Raw genomic sequence first — 18667 nt, forward strand, 5'->3', positions numbered from 1 at the left:
TCAATTCATTATAAAATGATAATGAAAAGGTCATTCGTTTGAACAGGTTTAAACTTATCACTGCCGTTTCATTGTTTCATTGTGGATGAATCATGCAATCGATTCTTCAGAAAGAAACGCTGATCCTAGTTCCCTCACTTTGAATGAATCTTCCATCCAAAGTCTGCGTTCGTCTTTAAGCAGCCAAGCCCAATACACAAGAAATGACCAGAAGAAGACCACCGTGCAAAATCATTTTCTTCGAAAATATTTGCTGAAAATGATAAAGAAACACGCAGTATCAAACGCAGTTTTACTGTACAGAAAAAGCATTGACATCTCGCTGGATCGTGCTCAATAACATTCATCACGAATCGCGTAAAGGGTCCGCAGTCTAGCAGCTGAATGGCACGCATCAAAATTAGCAATTGCAAACGATAACGAACCGGTGCGAGGATCGCGAGCACAAATCTTCTACCGATGAGGCCTCGATAATATTGACGATCCGCGTGATTGTCCGCCTGTCGCAGAGTCCGCTAGGAGCGTGATGGACGTGCAGGGCGCCACGGAGGATCGTGCGGCGCACTACGTGGGTGAGCTGGTGCGACGGAAGAGCGAGGGCAGTGACACGATTCCATCGAAGATGTCGACGATGCAGTCGAAAGGTGGGCGTCACCGACGGGTCTCGTTCGACAGCAACCAGGACGCGAACGGTTTGGTGGCGGGAAATGCCGCGGAGAAGGTCGTCCGTTGCCGAAACAACAAATGCCACAACACGGCTACCCTGGCCGAGGCGAGGAAAACCTACAAGAGCTGTCACAACTGCACCTGCCTGTACTGTTCGAGGGAGTGCAGGAAGGCTCACTGGCAGCGTCACCGTCGGACCTGTCTGCACTCGCGAGCCGGCAGCCTGTGCAAGCAGGTGTTGTCGTCAGCGAAGGAGGATCCGATCACGTTGAAGCACATCTCGGCCTTGGCGAAGCGTGGCCATGCTTCTCACGGTCGCGGTGCCGTCAAGTGTTTCTTCTCCAGCCCGGAGGCTGCGGAGAAGTTCATCGCGAACGGCTTCGTGGATTTGGGCAAGCCGACCTACATCAGATGGTCGGACCTGCTGGCCAGCGAGATGGGCGCGGACCTGTACGCGGAGGTGATCAGACTGTGCAAGTCCTACAATCCGGACACCAGGCTGGTGCTCTACGTGGCTGTCTGCGTGGTCAGCGAGGTGCCCACCAGCGGAGCTGTCAAATGGGAAAGGCAGCTGGTGTCGAGGTGCGCGAAGATCCACTTGGACTCGGCCAGCAGACACCACACGTCCTCGTCGTCCGCGTCGCCACAGGGCAGACAGCAGTCCGCGTCGCCCTGCAACATCACCAGGGAGATGGAGTCCCCGGAGATGCTGGTGTTGACCTCCATGCCCGGCAACAATGGGCAGAACACGCCGCAGAGGATCCGGGAGATCAGCTTCGCGAACATACAGAGGCAACTGAAGCTGAGGGGTGTGTCCCTCAGGAGACACTTCCCGCAAGTCTACAAGAAGCTGCGAGCCTATGTTGACGGGACCGTGGACAAATTCGCGGCGGTCACCATCTATCCGCGAGACCAAGCGTCCGGGAAGAGCTTCATGTGCATCATCATGCTGGACGTGGAGCCCGAGCGTCTTCAGCTGCTTCCGACAGATTCGTCTAGGGTTAGAACGGTCGACATTAGCATCGAGCAGGAATGAACGTTGATTAGATGCACCGTATCCGCTTGAACGACTTTTTTACTATATTCAGTAAGATTTTGCCTGGCCCGAGAGTAATGGTGAAAAGTGTTCTTGAGAGAGGAAGTCCTTTCGCGGCGCGGCGTCGAGTCTGCTGTCGCAGTCTGTGTGCGAAACAGCTGAAGAGGGACGATGCTTCGACGCGCGTCGAACGGGATCGACAGGAGACCCGTTCAACGATCCGATAATCCACGGGATTCAAGGTGGACCAACGAACGAGGATTATACTAGTCTGCGGAACAGACTGTCGGTCGCCGATTCTCTCGCGCCTCGACTCAATCCCCCCGATGGGTCTAAATTGTGTACTTGTAGTTTCGCTCGGTGAGAGTTCATACACGTTTGAGTCGCGTGGGGAGATCGTACATTTCTATCGGCTCGATAAAACGGCTTCGCTGCTCGTTCACGACGATACTCTCCTCTCGATTATGGTCGATCAACGCGACCGTCGGTTTTCGTGGGCATTCGACGAACGCGTATCCCGGCGTCGTCTACCCGTTCCGTTCGTAGACCTCGCCCGCGGGACTTTTAGAGTACTCCTCTGATTGCTTATACATAGATCGAAAGGAAATTCCTCGGTTTGGTTGTTGCTCTGTCAGATGTTTATTGATTACCACGGTCAGCGAGGCTGTACAGCAGGCCGGCGCGGCGGTTCCTCGGTTTAATGCTCAACATATGATCACTGTTTTCTATCGTATGTTTTCTGACCTTTTCAAAGTTCACAGAAGTCTTGCGGAAGCTTAATTTTGGAAAACATCCTTTCGCGTAATGTTTATTGAGAGAGGTCCTGTATCGAAGTAAGGTGGACATTCTAACGAAATATTTCACTGGTAGACTGCGGATCTTTATGCATTTATATTGTCAAACATTAACATCGTTTTTAATTCTCTCATTCATTCAATCGCTTTCTCCATCACTGTGATTTTTATAAGAAAAAAACCTGCAATCTAGATACTGGACTGTGGATTTAAAATGAGAAACTTTATTGCGTTACAAATCATTTCTTTTTTTTTTTTTTTAAGAATGTTATAATGATATTAACAAATAATCTGCATTTATTAGTAGATCCGCAACAGAGTCGTGCAATTCTTTCAAGGAAAAGATTTTCCCTGTTTATCGGAGTTATTAGCTCAATAATTTTTACGTGAACATTTGCTCACGATTATTATAATTTTTTTTTTTTTTTTGAAGATGCGAAATCGATCCCACGAAGGAGGTAACCGCTAGGCCGTGTGAATACGAATCAAACGCTCAGAACTCGACCGATCGTTTTCGAAAGTAATGACGAATAAATATCTTGTTGTCCTTTCGTTCGGTTTAACGTAGTTACGGTTGTATATTTTGAATTTTATCATATATATATATATATATATATATATATATATATATATATTATATGAAAAGATGAAAAGTCTTAAAAGGACGCGTCGTCAGATTGGCTCGATCGCGAGTGTTCTAGAGATCTATTGTAGTAGGGTATCGAGTCAGTCCGACGACGCCGACAACAATGGCGGGGAGCGCGAAACGCGACCAGTTCCCGGCTGTTTTCGGGAAACCTCGTTGTGTGAAATAAACAAAAAAAAAAATAATAAGACACCAGAAACCCGAAAACCCGAACAGATTTTTGGTCTGTAACCCCTAAACTAGCGCCCAGTGTCTCCGAAAGTAGAGTTTCTACTGAATAACCGTCGAGCTCAAATCCAATTTAAAAAAAAAAAGAAGAAAAAAAGAAACTATCGTTTTCACAGACGCGATCTTTGTGCCAAAGCGTAGACCGTATACTGCTCGGCGTCGAGAAAGTAATCTTGCGCGAATCGCGCTAGAAGGAGCGAATTTTTCTATTTAGGAAACACTTCGAATGTCTGATCTCGTGGACTAACCTCGTGGCTCCATCGCAAATATTTTATTATTAACGCATTACGATCCGTAACTCTCCTCCTCAGGAAATTTTTAGTGGCCCTCTGACACGAATATTATTTTAGCTCTGTAAGAATGAGACTCCTGTTCGAATAATAAAAACGAATATGTAGACATTTCAGAATAAATTGAATGAATGTCTAGAAGAAAGGTATATGTTACAAATTTTCTGGAATGAACTTTTCGGAGGAAAGAAATGGACACTAGGTTCTATATCATATAATGTTACTAGCTTTTATTAGTACGTGGAGCAACGAATTGTTTTGATCTCCTCTTGTAAGATGTCTTATTGTTTTACAAAATGTAACATATGCTCTTCTACTGGACACCTACTCAATTATTATTTTAATCGTTTAGAAATTAATCGAATATAATAAGGAAAAACTACTTATTTTGCTCATTTTATGTTTCTTATATAAATATGATGCCATATGAGAATAAATTATTAGTTTAACTATTTAGAAATTAATGCTGATATAATAAATAAAATCCACTTGCTTTGCTCATTTCCGTTTTTTAAATACAAGCATAGCTATTTGAGAATAAATTATTATTTCGTTTAAATGAGTCGACGCCAAACCGGTTATTTAATCAGTTCACTAATTTCAATTTCAGAATACTATTAACCAGTGATGCTTTCAATTCAGGGATAGTTTTAGCGAAATATAATTTATATAAAAAATCTCCCTCTTGGATACATACTGAAATATTACGCTTTACGCTTGTTCGCGAAGAAGGATTGAATTAATGATTATAAAAAATTGTATCTATACATATAGTACAATATGTAGATAATTCTTTTTCGTTAATTGTGACGGCGAACGACTAGATTATTTTTAATCTTTCTAAATGATTTGACTTTTTTTTTTAGAACTATTAACGGATCGTAATGTATTCTGGTTTGAAAAGTCGACGGATCTTTGAACAGTCTGCGGAATCTATAAGAACTAATTCGCTTGGAATTTGTAATTAAAGTGTAAGACGAACTTTATTGAGGATTTCTCGAAAATAACAAATTCTATGACACACTGTCGCCATCTTTTCTCAAATGAAATGGAAATATACAGAAAAATTTTTGAAGTTATACAATTATAATTGTTTATACTTAATACGTTCTATATTTTGCCAGTTAATTTTTCCCTATTTTGTATAGTTTCGAAGACGAAAAACTCTAAAAATATTACAAAACCAATTCCTCTTTTTGGATTCTTCAGAATATAGGTTTACTCTTAATAAGTTCGAAATCAATCTTTTTTTATTTACAATAAATTAATAGTTAATATTTTCAATTTGAAATTAGAATAATGGTGATGAATCATATTTACCGATTCAGCAAGTGAATTCATATAGGATAATAATAATAATAACATCGTAAATGCAAAATCATATAACGTCCTTTTAAGGTTCCTTAAAATATAATTAAGAAGAATTTTAAACGTTCGTGCTTTCCTAGACTCATTGATTCCCTTTCAAGAATTAATAATGATAACTATAACGTAACATAGTTTTGTCAAATACGAACGCGAAAGGCTGACTTATTCAGGATAAAGAACGATAGTGCCAATTATGAAACTGTGAAGAACTTATCGCTCAAAAGAATTCCTACTCACGGTGTCGTTTTAAATACGTGTATCTCGATTAAACAATTTTTTTACTATCGAAATCGACAAACTTTCTCGAAACAATTGATCAAAATTCGTTCCGTAATTATTGTACTATATTAGGCTCTGATGCACACTGCTGCTTCGCCGCCATTTTGGTCGAAAAAAAGGAGAACACCGCGAAGTAGATTTTAGTGCCAACGGTAGTGATTTTTTATACTTCATTCCATCGACATCGTGTTAGATTAATAAAAAATACGAATAATCAAAACGAACGTCAAATTAAAAAAAAATTAATAGACTGCTGACGAGAGTACTAAACGTTTAAAGATAATTATAATAAAATACTTTAGAAATTATTAAGCAGCTGTTATTGTTTAAAACATTTTGAAGAAACGTTCTATACGAGATGGTTAATTTTACTTGACAGCATTCGTTCAATATGGCGGACTCCCTTTATCAAGAATAGACTATTTAGGGCACAGAATGATCTCAAGACTACTGCCTTTATCGACAATAGGTCTAACATTCTCTAATTTAAAACTGATGTTAATCGTTTAATACGCTAATGTTAAAGAATTAACGTGTTAAAGTCTGATTTGACTTTAGGTTAATCTAGAAGCGTTCGTACTGTAATCAAATAAATCGTTCCAACGCTGACAAGAACTCCGAGTGTTAAAAACAAATTAAGCGTGATTGCAAATTTTTGATATTTAATATGAATCTGATATTTCTTCGTTACGTTACTGTTCTTTGATCCTTCGACAAAACTTTTATTCAATATCTCCGTGGTCGACGACTCGATGTTAACTCTTGTAACTAGCAACTGATGACGTAGTGTACTTTTTTAAGTACAAACGCGTTTTAAACACGTTTTAAATGTAAAACTGGAATAATGTACACAGTACTGCGTGTTTATGGCCCCCCGACGATTAGAACTCGAAGACGACAAGAGACGATAGGTGTTTTTAACAAACTAACAGTCTGATTCATTGGAACAATGAATTCGTTGGACAATGTATTGTTCTAACAAGTTTAAATTTTAGATGTATTTGCTACAAACTGCGTGTATGTATACAAACGTAGATTGTTCTAGATTATCATAAACAGTGGCGGATTTAGTGGAGAGGGGCTATAGGGGCTATAGCTCAGGCAAATTTTTGGGAAAATACCAAAGTCACAAGTTACAACGATAGAAACAAAGAAACGAAAATGTTAACCGATCTAAAAATAAAAATAACATGTTTGAATGGCATTGTATGAAATTACAAGAAATCATTTAAAGCTTACGGGAGGAGAATGTAGAATGCAGGTACCTGTCTCCCTCATATCTGAGAAATAAGTTGAACACAATTAGGGTAGTACTAATGATTTTGTGCTTTGTACTATTGATAAACTTATGGGGAGGAAGCGTAAAAGGGAGCGAGGGAGGAGGGAGTTGGCCCATTAAGGAGTGTTGAGGCGTAAAGGTAGCCCCCAAGCGGCAGAAGTATAAACGCGGCACTGATCATAAAGGAACTGGTGTCAAATAAGAAATTTTTTCAGATTCTAAACGAAACTTTCATTGGACTGTACTGAATTTTAGACACTTCATTAGACAGCGTACCGAATTTTAGGGAATCCTTTGCGTCATAGTTGCATAAAATCCATGTCCGTAGTCGATGAGTCAGCATCATGCCACGAACGGTTAGTCCACCAAATTGCCGATAGTTCCTTTTACCTAACCGTGTTACGACAAGAACGTGGTTATTTCGATCGTGGTTATTTCGTCCTTCTAACGTGTTTCTAAAGTCATTTAATATAGTGTCTTATGGAAAAAGAAAAGAATGACGACGTAGGACAATTGTTACCTCGTCTCGCTCTTCGCATGTTCTAAACAAAAAAAAAAAAAAAACAAAAAACAATGATGTCGACGAGGGAACGAATCGGTTCGAATGATAAAAGAAGTTGCGTCAGTGATGAAAATTATCAACAGCGAGAATCGTTCGGTGACGTGTGTAAGCGAAAACATTAACTCGCGGATCGATACGAATATTTCTATGGGCTTAACTTCACCATGGCAATTCAGAAATTTTTAACATTTTCCTAGACAATCCTGTACATCTTGGCGAGAAAATGCAAAAAATCAAAGTTTTAAGGCGAGGAATTCACTGATTCAAAAGTTATGCATGTTTAAAGTTGAGAGATTTTAACATGTTAAACACGGAGTTTGAAACTTCGATTTTTGGCATTTTCTTGTCAAGATGTACAGGATTATGTAGTGAAAAGTTAAAAACTTCTGGGTTGCCAAGGCGAAGTATAACCTTTCTATATTGCCTCCTTTCCCAGTTAGATATTGTGTAACGTCATCGTGATGATTGAAAGGACAAGCGCGCTCTTGATCATCAACCGTTTCCTTTGCCTCTTGCGAACAGAGGCGAATGAGAGTTCGGGGGAAAAAATGCTTCGATCTATTTATCAAAAGAAAGGAATGGGAGGAGAAAGAAGTCAAAGATAACCTTTAAAAAAAAAAGAAAAAAAACGCTGTTACAGCCAAGCATATGTAGCGACACGAACAGATTCGCGGGATTACTTTTTATCACGATCGATTTCTTGTCGTCGGCGATCGGCTGCTCGATCGGACGAGCGACGTTAGCCTGGTGTGTAGTCTCTCTGAACAAAAAAAAATCTAACGTTAATTCGTTTCAACGTCTATTTATTGGTGCTACGAATGTGCTACCATTGTTTTCGCATCTGTGTATTGTCTCAATTTTTCAAAATAAAATGTTGGTTTTATTACACCCGCTTGATATTCTCTGTCCTGTATTTTGTAACTGTTACCGCCGAAGGAAATCAATTGTAAATGCATTCGATACTGTATTGTATTGAAATATACTATAGTCTATTACGAGTTGAGTTCTGATTTAGCCGACACCATTTTTCGTGACAACAATTTTTATATTTGAACTCTCTTTGTAATACGTAAATGAAATTATAATAACGGTAAAATGGTAAGATAATTAATGATATTTCTATTAAAATATACTGTGGTCTATTATAAAAGTTGAATTGTATTTTAGCTGACATTTTTCATGATAATTTTTATATTTAATCTCTTCGTAATAAAAAGAGAAAAAATCATTTGAAGTTAATGTATTGTATTGAAGTATACTATACTTTAACCAAGTCAGACAAACTTGCTTCGAGCATATCTTGATTAATGTTTGTATAATCGTACTTTGCGAGCAAAAGCCGGCCATTTTCGCGAAAAAAGCACGCTTGAAGCCGAATTTGGTCCCTATTTGCAAATAATTTGCCACCAAAATTTGTCGACAAATACCGAGCCTAATGCGGAAATAGATGATTCGGTATTTGAGTGCAAAGTTTGCATGCAAAATTCCATGCCAAACAGAGAGCCAACGGAGACCAAACCTTGACCTCCTTATAGAAGGTAGATTGGTCGCACTAAGAGTAAGTATCGGGCAAAATCGAAAATCAGGAAATGTTTCTGTAGAAGGGAAAATAGAATTCGAAATTAAATAATTATAAGTTTTATTTCGTTTTTAAGATTGAAATATTTACAGATCTTAAAATTGTAGTGTGTTTTCCCTTTTACAGCAAGATTTCCTCCGATTTTGCCCGATATTTACTTTTAGTGCGACTGACCTGCCCTCTATAAGCGGGCCAAGGTTTGGTCTCAATTTGCTTTCGATTTGGCATGGAAGTTTGGCTGCAAACAATGCACTCACATACCGGTCCTAAAGGTCAATTTACACTATACAACACGGACTGGCACGTACCGTCAACGGAACGAACCGGCGAGCCCCGGCACAACAAAACATTGAAACATAAGTTTTAAATGGAACTGTTCACACTACAGTGAATTCCCGTTGTAAGTCAGTGCCAGCTTCGCGATTGGGAGTCATTAGAACTACCCACACCACTTCGGGGTATACATACATCCACGATGCGATCATTGATACTCACAGCCCCGAGGTTTCATCATTCTCGGTGAGAAGACCGTATTTCGAAGAATTTTTCAAAATTTTCAAAATTGTCGTCTGTAAAATAAAGTATGAATCATAAACTACATAAAAATCATAACTACTGAACTACCAAAGTCTAATAAAAATGGGTAGTGACAAAATATTTTTTGTCAACTAAAATTATTTTTATTAACACCACTCTCATGTTTCTACTGTAAGAACTTAGAAGCTCATTTTCATCGGCTTGGTAGTTCTATAGAAATGATTTAATGAAAAAGGTTGACATTTTATTTTGCAGACCTGTGAAATTAACAATTTTGAAAATTTTTAAAAATCCTTCGAGCTCTGTTCATATATCGCTAAGGACTACAACATATAGTCTTCTCTCAGAGAATGATCAAACCCCGGAGCTATGAAATCAACAATCGTGAAGGCACTATGTGATTTGAAGTTTGCCAAACGTAGAGAAGAACATGGAGACTACAAAGAGGGACTAAGGGTTGAGGCGGCCGGCACAAGTTTAAAAGGCTACGTATCAATTGCAATGTCAATGCAAATAAGAAAGTTTTTTATTTTTTATTAATTTTTTACAGAACTTTTACCACAGACGAGGTATAGGATAGATCTATCATCCAATGTTTTTTCGTGGCCCACTTTTGTGGGGTCACGTAACCCCATTACCATTTTCGTGTCACATCCTGTATTACCAACTGGAACTAAAATCTGCTCACAGCGTCGTTAGTGGTAGGAATTAAAATTAAAAATAGCTATCACCACAGACGAGGTATAGGAGTAGACCAATCACCCAATGTATTTTTCTGTCTCACGCTCGGGGGGCTCTAGAGCCCCCGTCACCGACGAGATATATATAAAGACAACCAGCCTTACGGGAGAATGTGTAGCTCGAAAAATGCGGTTGTCTTCTACCGCAAGGTCTTCTATCCTAGAGAGCAGAGTTCGGCATTATTTAGATAAAAAATTATTTAAATAACGATTCGAATGAAAGATACTTTATCTTTATTCGTTACTCGAAGGTTCGAATAAAAAAAGTATCTTTATCCTACGAGTATCGGATAAATACTTTTATTCGACGAGAATTTATCCGACGAATAAAGATAATTTTTTTTATTCGAAGCGGATTTATTCGAACTTCGAATAATTTTTTCATCTTTTATCTGTATCTTTTATTCGAAGGCTTCGAATAAATCTTCGAATAACTTTTGCCGAGCGCCGAGCATCAAAGACCCAGCGACAACAGACGACATACAATGTCAGCGGATGGAGAATCGCGCACGAATGAAAGTTTAAACTTTTAGATTTTTCTACATACCCTCATAAAATTGTGACGAGCGAATGCAGGGGATTTTTCTGATTAAAATGAGGTCAAATTCGAGTGTAATCGAACAAGTTTCACTGATACCTAATTTTACGATACAAATTACAGTCTCATTAAAGACAGTCCAAATGATGTCGTGTTTGGACTCATTTCGATCGGAACAAGCTCTACAACTCGTTCGTCTTAACAATATTGTTCTGATTAAAAACATACAAGCATAAATTGCCAATAATGCGCGATTCTCCATCTGCTTACATTGTAGGCTGTTGGTCGGTCGCTGGTCTTTGAAGTTCCGAGCTCGCAGGGCGCGCGATATCGGTGTGAAACAACTACCAATCCAATTGCAAAACTTCATTGTTTTTCATGATTTTTGTGAAACTTGCGCCAACTAATTCGTGGCATTCTTCTGATTAAAATGACACTAAACACGGTACAAATTGGACTGTATTTAGCATTTTTATCCGTAGATTTATTCGAAGGCTTCGAATAAATCTTCGGATAACTTTTGCCAGCTCGACGAATAAACGGCGACGACGGCCGACGAGGACCGACGAGCGCCGAACGTCGAAGACCCAGCGACTGCCAAACGGCACACAATGTAAGCGGATGGAGAATCGCGCATTATTGGCAATTTATGCTTGTATGTTTTTAATCAGAACAATATTGTTAAGACGAACGAGTTGTAGAGCTTGTTCCGATCGAAATGAGTCCAAACACGACATCATTTGGACTGTCTTTAATGAGACTGTAATTTGTATCGTAAAATTAGGTATCAGTGAAACTTGTTCGATTACACTCGAATTTGACCTCATTTTAATCAGAAAAATCCCCTGCATTCGCTCGTCACAATTTTATGAGGGTATGTAGAAAAATCTAAAAGTTTAAACTTTCATTCGTGCGCGATTCTCCATCCGCTTACATTGTATGTCGTCTGTTGTCGCTGGGTCTTTGATGCTCGGCGCTCGGCAAAAGTTATTCGAAGATTTATTCGAAGCCTTCGAATAAAAGATACAGATAAAAGATGAAAAAATTATTCGAAGTTCGAATAAATCCGCTTCGAATAAAAAAAATTATCTTTATTCGTCGGATAAATTCTCGTCGAATAAAAGTATTTATCCGATACTCGTCGGATAAAGATACTTTTTTTATTCGAACCTTCGAATAACGAATAAAAATATTTTTATCTTTTATTCGTTATTCGAAATTTTTATTTAGATAAATATTTTGCCCAACTCTGCCGACGGCGATCGCAAGGGTCAGGGATGCCTGGAAATATTTCCCAATAATGCAGTCACGGGACTTGTCAATGGTGAAAAGAGCTAGATGAAAGTTCTATCTAGGGTGGAAAGGTCCTCAGAAGTCGTACTTTTGCATCATCGAGAAATGGTTAGCAATATTCGGCAGCACGTCGTTTCTCAGGGAGGCTATGGGAACTGGCATGACGGCACACTCACACACCGCCTGGTCGGCGAGTACGTGTGCGACGGCGATCGCAAGGGTCCGGGATGCCTGGAAATATTTCCCAATAATGCAGTGACGGGACTTTTCCATAGTGAAAAGAGCTAGATAAAAGTTCTATCTAGGGTGAAAAGGTCCTCAGAAGTCCTACTTTTGCGTCATCGAGAAATGATTAGCAATATTCGGCAGCATGTTGTCCGCCAGAGAGGCCTGTAGGAGTATGAGCGGCGCGACAACGTGGATGGCGCTGTCGTAGCTTCGTTCGAATAGCCGTGCAGTAAGGTTTATTGTGTCACTGAAAATGAAGCCTACCACTTCGTCGGTGGACACAGGACGAATGCAGAAGAAGCGTTCGGCCAAAGGAGCAGGATCCGAAAAAAACTTCGTGCTTCTGCGAGACGTTACAGCAGAAGGAGAGCCCAGCTGAACAGGTACAGTTTTATTATAGTTCAGTCAAGTTTCATTACTTATTTAAATCTCTGTAGATGTGATGGAATAATAATCTCCGACACATTCGTAACAGTAGTTAATCGGTTTTTTTCAATTATGTTTTCAGACTGCGGAAGTTGGCGGAGCTCGCGCAGGAGGAAGCTTCACGCCGTCTCCCCGGACATGAAGACACAGGGGCAGCAGACAATGTAGTGCCGTCATCGAGTGCATTACAAGAGGAAATGTTGTGCGACCCTCCCCAGAGTAACACCGAACACTCTGAAGAAATGGAACAGGATGAAGAAATAGCAGAACATGAAGAAATGGCACACAAAGCCGAAGAAACACAGCAAGGGGCCGAAGAACGAATACAAGAGGGCGAAGAGAGAATTGTTCGAGAAGTTCTGCAGAAGAGACTTCAGGGTGCAAAAAGCGAGAGGCGCAAAAAAAGAAGAGGCGCAAAAAACCGGCGAAAATGAGAACCTTGTCGTGGAAAGAGAAACGACAGTCGAGGAAACATTGTGCCTCTCTGACGGTTTGAGCATCGTGAACATGCACCACGTGTTTCAGCAAATGAAGCTGATAGGCGAACATTCGGGAACATTCGAGTGTTCGACCAGACATTTGGAAATAAAAAATCTCAAGAGATTCATAGAATGCAAGATGTGCAATTACAGAACCGAGGTCCATAGTCAGCCTGGAGATGCTGAGACCATGGACATCAACCGAAGCGCGGTCGCCGGAATAATGACAACCGGAGGCGGATACGGGAAAATGGAAGAATTTCTCCCAGCGATAAACGTTCCGTGCATGTCGAACAGGCAGTACCGCAACTGTCACGACTACATCGTCAACGGATTCGGCGCTGCTGCGGAAGAGGAAATGATGGCAGCGGCTGAAGAGGAGAGGAGGCTAGCCGTTGAAAGAGGCGACGTCCTCCCATGTAGAATTCCACACATTCCCGTCGTGGCTGACGGAAGCTGGATGAAGCGGTCGTACCGGACAGGGAAATACGACTCGATGTCTGGTGTGGGCGCTATCATGGGCTACCACACGAAGAAAGTGCTCTTCATTGCAGTCAAGAACAAGACTTGCTGCATTTGCCAAGCTGCGGCGAAAATGGGAAAAGAAGCAAGGCAACACCAGTGCTTCAAGAATTGGGGCGCAAACTGGACATCCACCAGAATGGAGAGCGAAGCCATTGCAGAGGGATTCAACACCAGTGTCGAAAAACGAGGACATGTATATTCGACACTGATTGCTGACGGCGACAGCAGCGTATACAAAAAAATAATAGACTGCGATCCATACAAAAATTTAGTTCGTGTCAAGAAAATTGAATGCACGAATCATTTGATGCGCAACTTCTGCAACACGATGAAAGATGTTGCGAAGAAGACTCCGCCCGGAAAGCTGAGGAAAACCGTGGAGAACAATATTCTGCGGATGCGCACAGACATCATGAAAGCTGCAGAATACAGATTCCAGCAGCCGAACCTGCCGATGCCTCAGAAAGTGTGTTTGGTTGCAGATATCAGGAATGTACCCAGCCACGTTTTTGGCGAACACGAGAAATGCAGAGAATTAGGATACTTCTGCGATGGAACACCGAAGATGGACGAAGCGAATATTGTTCCGCAAGTATCAACCGTTGGTGTCTACGGAACCATCAAGGACATCATCCGGATACTATCGGCGTATTCCGAAAGCCTCCTCTACCGAACCAACAACAACGCGGTGGAGAGCTTCAACTCCGTTGTTGCAAAACATATTGGCGGAAAGAGACTACATTTCGGTCAAAGAGGATCGTACTTCGCAAGATGTGCCGCTGCCGTGGTACAATATAATACAGGCGAAGCATTGTCTCGCTTATGCAAAGCTATGGGAAAAGAGCCGCCACAAGCTTTGAAAAATATGGAAGAACGACGCAAAAAGAAAGTCTCGGAAAATGTCGAAAAGAAGAGGACCACGAAGAGCACGAAGAAGCCGTTCCGCGCAGTCCAAGATTCGGATTATGGACCAAACGCGCAGAAGGAAGACATGGACAAATGCATGTTTGATCTGCAGACAGAAAAGCATATGGAAATGCTAAACAATTGGCAGAAGGACCGAGAAAACATCGAGCAGGATACCATTGGACAGAGCGCAAACACAAATTGGATGACGTACAGGTCGAAGCTTTTGACTGCGTCCCACTACCGCGCCGTGTGCCACCGGAAAAAACCACGTTGTGTTCGAAGCTGGTGAAGACGTTGCTGTACCCACGCCTGCTAACTGTTCCCGCTCTACAGTATGGAAGGGAGAATGAAGATGTTGCTCGTGAAGAATTAGCGAGAAAAGAAAACATTCAAATTCGACGATGTGGCCTTTTCATCGATCCATCGATTCCCTACTTGGGAGCATCGCCAGACGGTGTGATAGATAACGACGGTATTGTAGAAATAAAATGCCCACAAACCGCAGAGAATTTAACGCCAGAAGAGGCAATAAGCACAGTGCCAGCTGTCAAGAAAATATTTGCAGACAGTGCAGGTAGTGCATTGAATAAAACCCACGAGTACTTCTACCAAGTACAAGGGCAGCTACACGCAACTGGTAGAAAATACTGCCTGTTTTGCCTGTGGACGAAGAAAGGAATCAAGACAATTAAAGTTGAGAGAGACGACGAATTTTGGCAACGTAACACGGAGGAATAAAGTAACAAAGTAACAAGAGGCATGCCCATTCGGGAACCTCAATATATTCTCGAAGCCAGAGAAAGGACAAAGTGTTAGAAGAGTATTACGCCACGTCGAGATACACCTACTGGTGCAACGCCACTGACTCGATCAGTTGGAAGAAGAAAATTGCTGTCCGACATCGGGTGCACACTTGCAGATAAGTGTGCAGAATCGCTGGTATGTATCAGCGATTGAATGAAATGAAAAATATTCAAAATATTCCGAAACAACAATGGATGGGGCATCAGCTCCCAATGTAAGTACGGGAATGAAATTTCAGATTTTATATTCTCAAGCAGTATAAATACTAACTAATTTTTGTCAAATTTTGTTTATTTTCATGTATCTCGAACCATGTGGGCTGTTTGTTCGTCGACACGATGATGGACGATACTGGCCGAGAGTTGTCCTACACCATGCAGATTCTAAGGCGCTAATAGACGGAGCATTGCCAATGTAAGTAGATCAACACAATTTTACTTTTTATATTTCAAGGTGGATTCCAATTTTTTGAACATTATGTTTATTTTCTTTTTTTCTGGCCGACTGTCATCCCCCACTACGCAGATTTCGAGCCGACAATGGATGGAGCAGCAGCTCACAATGTAAGCAGAGCAATCCACTTTTACCTTTTATATTATCGAGTAAATTCCAATTTTTTTCGCATTTAGTTTATTTTGTTTTTGTGTCACTTCTAGCAACGAATCATGTGGACTGAAGGAAGAGGACTGTCCTCAAACCTTCCTCACAGCCGCAACAACAACAACAAAGAAAAGGAGCAGCCAAGCGAAGACGACCAAGCTCTATCTCTACGATGTCCACAGCGAGGAGGACGCTCCTACGCCGCCCATCGACGCCGCCCCGCGAAAGAAAAGCATAATCCCTCCTCACGCGCCCCAAATATGTGCCCCCCCCCCACACACACACTTTATAAAAAATCCCCTTTTCCCATATATTTGCCATTGTATTACGTTCTGCTTATGAATAAATGCAACAGTAAAAATAAAAAAATCGTTGTGGTCTCTCTCCCTCCCCCCCCTCCCTCTCTCTCCTGAAACAACCCTTCACCTTTCACTGCAGCGACGTCGTAACAGTAGGGCAAGAGGACAGGTTGCCGCTCGTTCGTTCTCAATGAACGCAACAAACATCCTAATTCTACAGGCATTCTGTGCCCCTTAGCTCTTTTATGCGGTGTTATATTGGAAGGGCTAGTTTATGACACCCTCAAGTGTCTACCTGTCGAAAGGCCCAGAAGCTAGACTGCCGAAGGGTGTAACATTGTGCAAGGTCAGGTATATCGGTGAGACAATACTAATGCAATGTCACAATTTTTTTGTTTTTCATTATATGTTCATGAAACTTCTCTCAACACATTCGTGTCATTTTCCTGATAAAATTGACACCAAACATGATATAATTTGGATCATATTTACTAGGCAATCGTACATTCGTGCGAAGCGGCGGTGTTTCAGACTTTAGAGAAAGACTATGTTTTGCACCGAGGTTACAGGACAGTCCTTTCGTCTTCGGCGAGACAGTGTCGTGGGAGGGCTATTTTATGACACCCTCCAGTGTCAATGCTATGGAGCGGGCCATCGACGCAAGATACTAATTCGCAACAGGTTGCTCTCAAACCATTAGAGATATTGAAATCAAATTTTCACAGAAAATATTTAGAATATATTCATTTTTATCTGGAGATAAAAACTAGAAAAAATCAATTGATAAATATAGTTTGTCCAACTATTTGTTACATTTCGCGAACAGTAATTTTTAGGGATTTTTGAGGGATTCAGTATGTCAGGTTGATCTTTTTATCTAGTGCCATTACTGAAAATTCACATCCTTGTATTATCCAACCTTCCAAGATGCTAATTGGCTAAAGCGCTTTTCACTATGAAATAGTCCCGACTCTGCATTATTGGGATATGGTTAGAGGCATCCACTCCCTGTGTGAGTGTGTCGCCATGTCAGTTCCCATAGCCTCCCTGAGAAACGACGTGCTACCGAATATTGCTAACCATTTCTCGATGATGCAAAAGTACGACTTCTGAGGACCTTTCCACCCTAGATAGAACTTTCATCTAGCTCTTTTCACCATTGACAAGTCCCGTGACTGCATTATTGGGAAATATTTCCAGGCATCCCTGACCCTTGCGATCGCCGTCGTCACACGTACACGCTGATCAGGCGGTGTGTGAGTGTGCCGCGGCACGGCTATTCGAACGAAGCTACGACAGCGCCATCCACGTTGTCGTACGTCCGTGCATTCTCTCTTCCTCTGTTTTACCAATACAGTGTGTTGCTCGATACTGAACTTTGGAAAACGTTCCTAGCTCCCCTACTGGACAGAAATGTTACTATTTAGCTTCCTCTAGCGGCCGTTCGTTCTTTCATAGCGTGACGATCATTATTGTGTCGGGGCATTCGGAGCTTGCCCTGGTCAGGTTCGGTTCCCTCCCCTTAATTCGATATTCTTGTTTCTCCATTGAATGGGAGTTTTTCTGTTCTATCTCTAATTTTTCATTCTGTATTAGTTTAAATTTTTTTATGCAATCTAATCCCATTAGAAAGTCATAATTGAAATTTTCATTATCAATTATGAATACGTCTATGTATTCCTCTATATTCAATATTTTTGCTTTAATTTTTATCAATTCTTCTGATTTATACACACCATTATTCGTTCTTAAATTAACTTTTTGTCTCAGATTAATTCTTTTTTGTTTTAAATATACTAATTTTGAATTTATTAGTGAGACATTTGAGCCTGAATCATGAATAGCGGATACTTCTAGAGTGTTGTTTAATGTTATTTTGAGTTTGATTAATGGTGGAATTATTAGTTTTTTGGATCTTCATCACTTAGTTGTACTTCTAATACTGAATTATTTATATGTTTCGTTTTGTGCTCTTTATCCTTAAACCAGAATTCAGCTGCAGGGTGGAAGCGTATGCCTTTGCCCTTATTTTTACAAGTCTCGCATGGTGTTCTTTCTGTCTTCACCTTATTAATATAATTCTTATTCTTTCTTATTTCAAAGTTTCTCTTGTGAACTAAATGTTCCAATTTACCTATTTCGTTATATAAGTCTTCTGTTTTTCTTAGTTTTTCTCTATCAATCCTGTCAGCTACAAAAGGCAGGCTAGTTGCAATTAAATCAATTAGTGTTCCATCATCAATCGATTTTCTTACTTCTAGTATGTATTCATTTATTGTTCCCCTCAGGGTTACAATCCCATTACATCACATCTCCTTCAACTCGCAAAATCGCAGACCACTAATTACACCGATAGAGAGAGAGAGAGCTACTGTCGCTTTTCAATATAATAAGTATAATAACATAATAAAAACAGACTTAAAAATATAAAATAATAACAATATATCACAATAAAATGAAATAAAACCAATCAACCATAACGCTCGCCATAACGCTCGCCATAAATACAATATAATAAAATAAAATAAAATACATTTATGTAAAATAAATAAAATAAATAAC

At 40.5% G+C, this 18667-nt stretch overlaps 1 protein-coding gene across 1 annotated transcript in view; it reads left to right on the forward strand.

The window, feature by feature from the left end:
* The window catches only part of LOC143363081 (uncharacterized), a 51458-nt gene extending 43315 nt beyond the window's left edge, over nucleotides 1-8143 (forward strand). Inside the window, exon 6 of the mRNA XM_076803702.1 lies at nucleotides 510-8143. Within this exon, the coding sequence (XP_076659817.1) occupies nucleotides 510-1702 (1193 nt within the window). The 3' untranslated portion in view covers nucleotides 1703-8143. The remainder of the gene's footprint in view (nucleotides 1-509) is intronic.
* Nucleotides 8144-18667: the final 10524 nt, after the last annotated feature.

The sequence above is a fragment of the Halictus rubicundus genome, unplaced genomic scaffold (genome assembly GCF_050948215.1).
Source record: "Halictus rubicundus isolate RS-2024b unplaced genomic scaffold, iyHalRubi1_principal scaffold0019, whole genome shotgun sequence".
Taxonomy (NCBI): domain Eukaryota; kingdom Metazoa; phylum Arthropoda; class Insecta; order Hymenoptera; family Halictidae; genus Halictus; species Halictus rubicundus.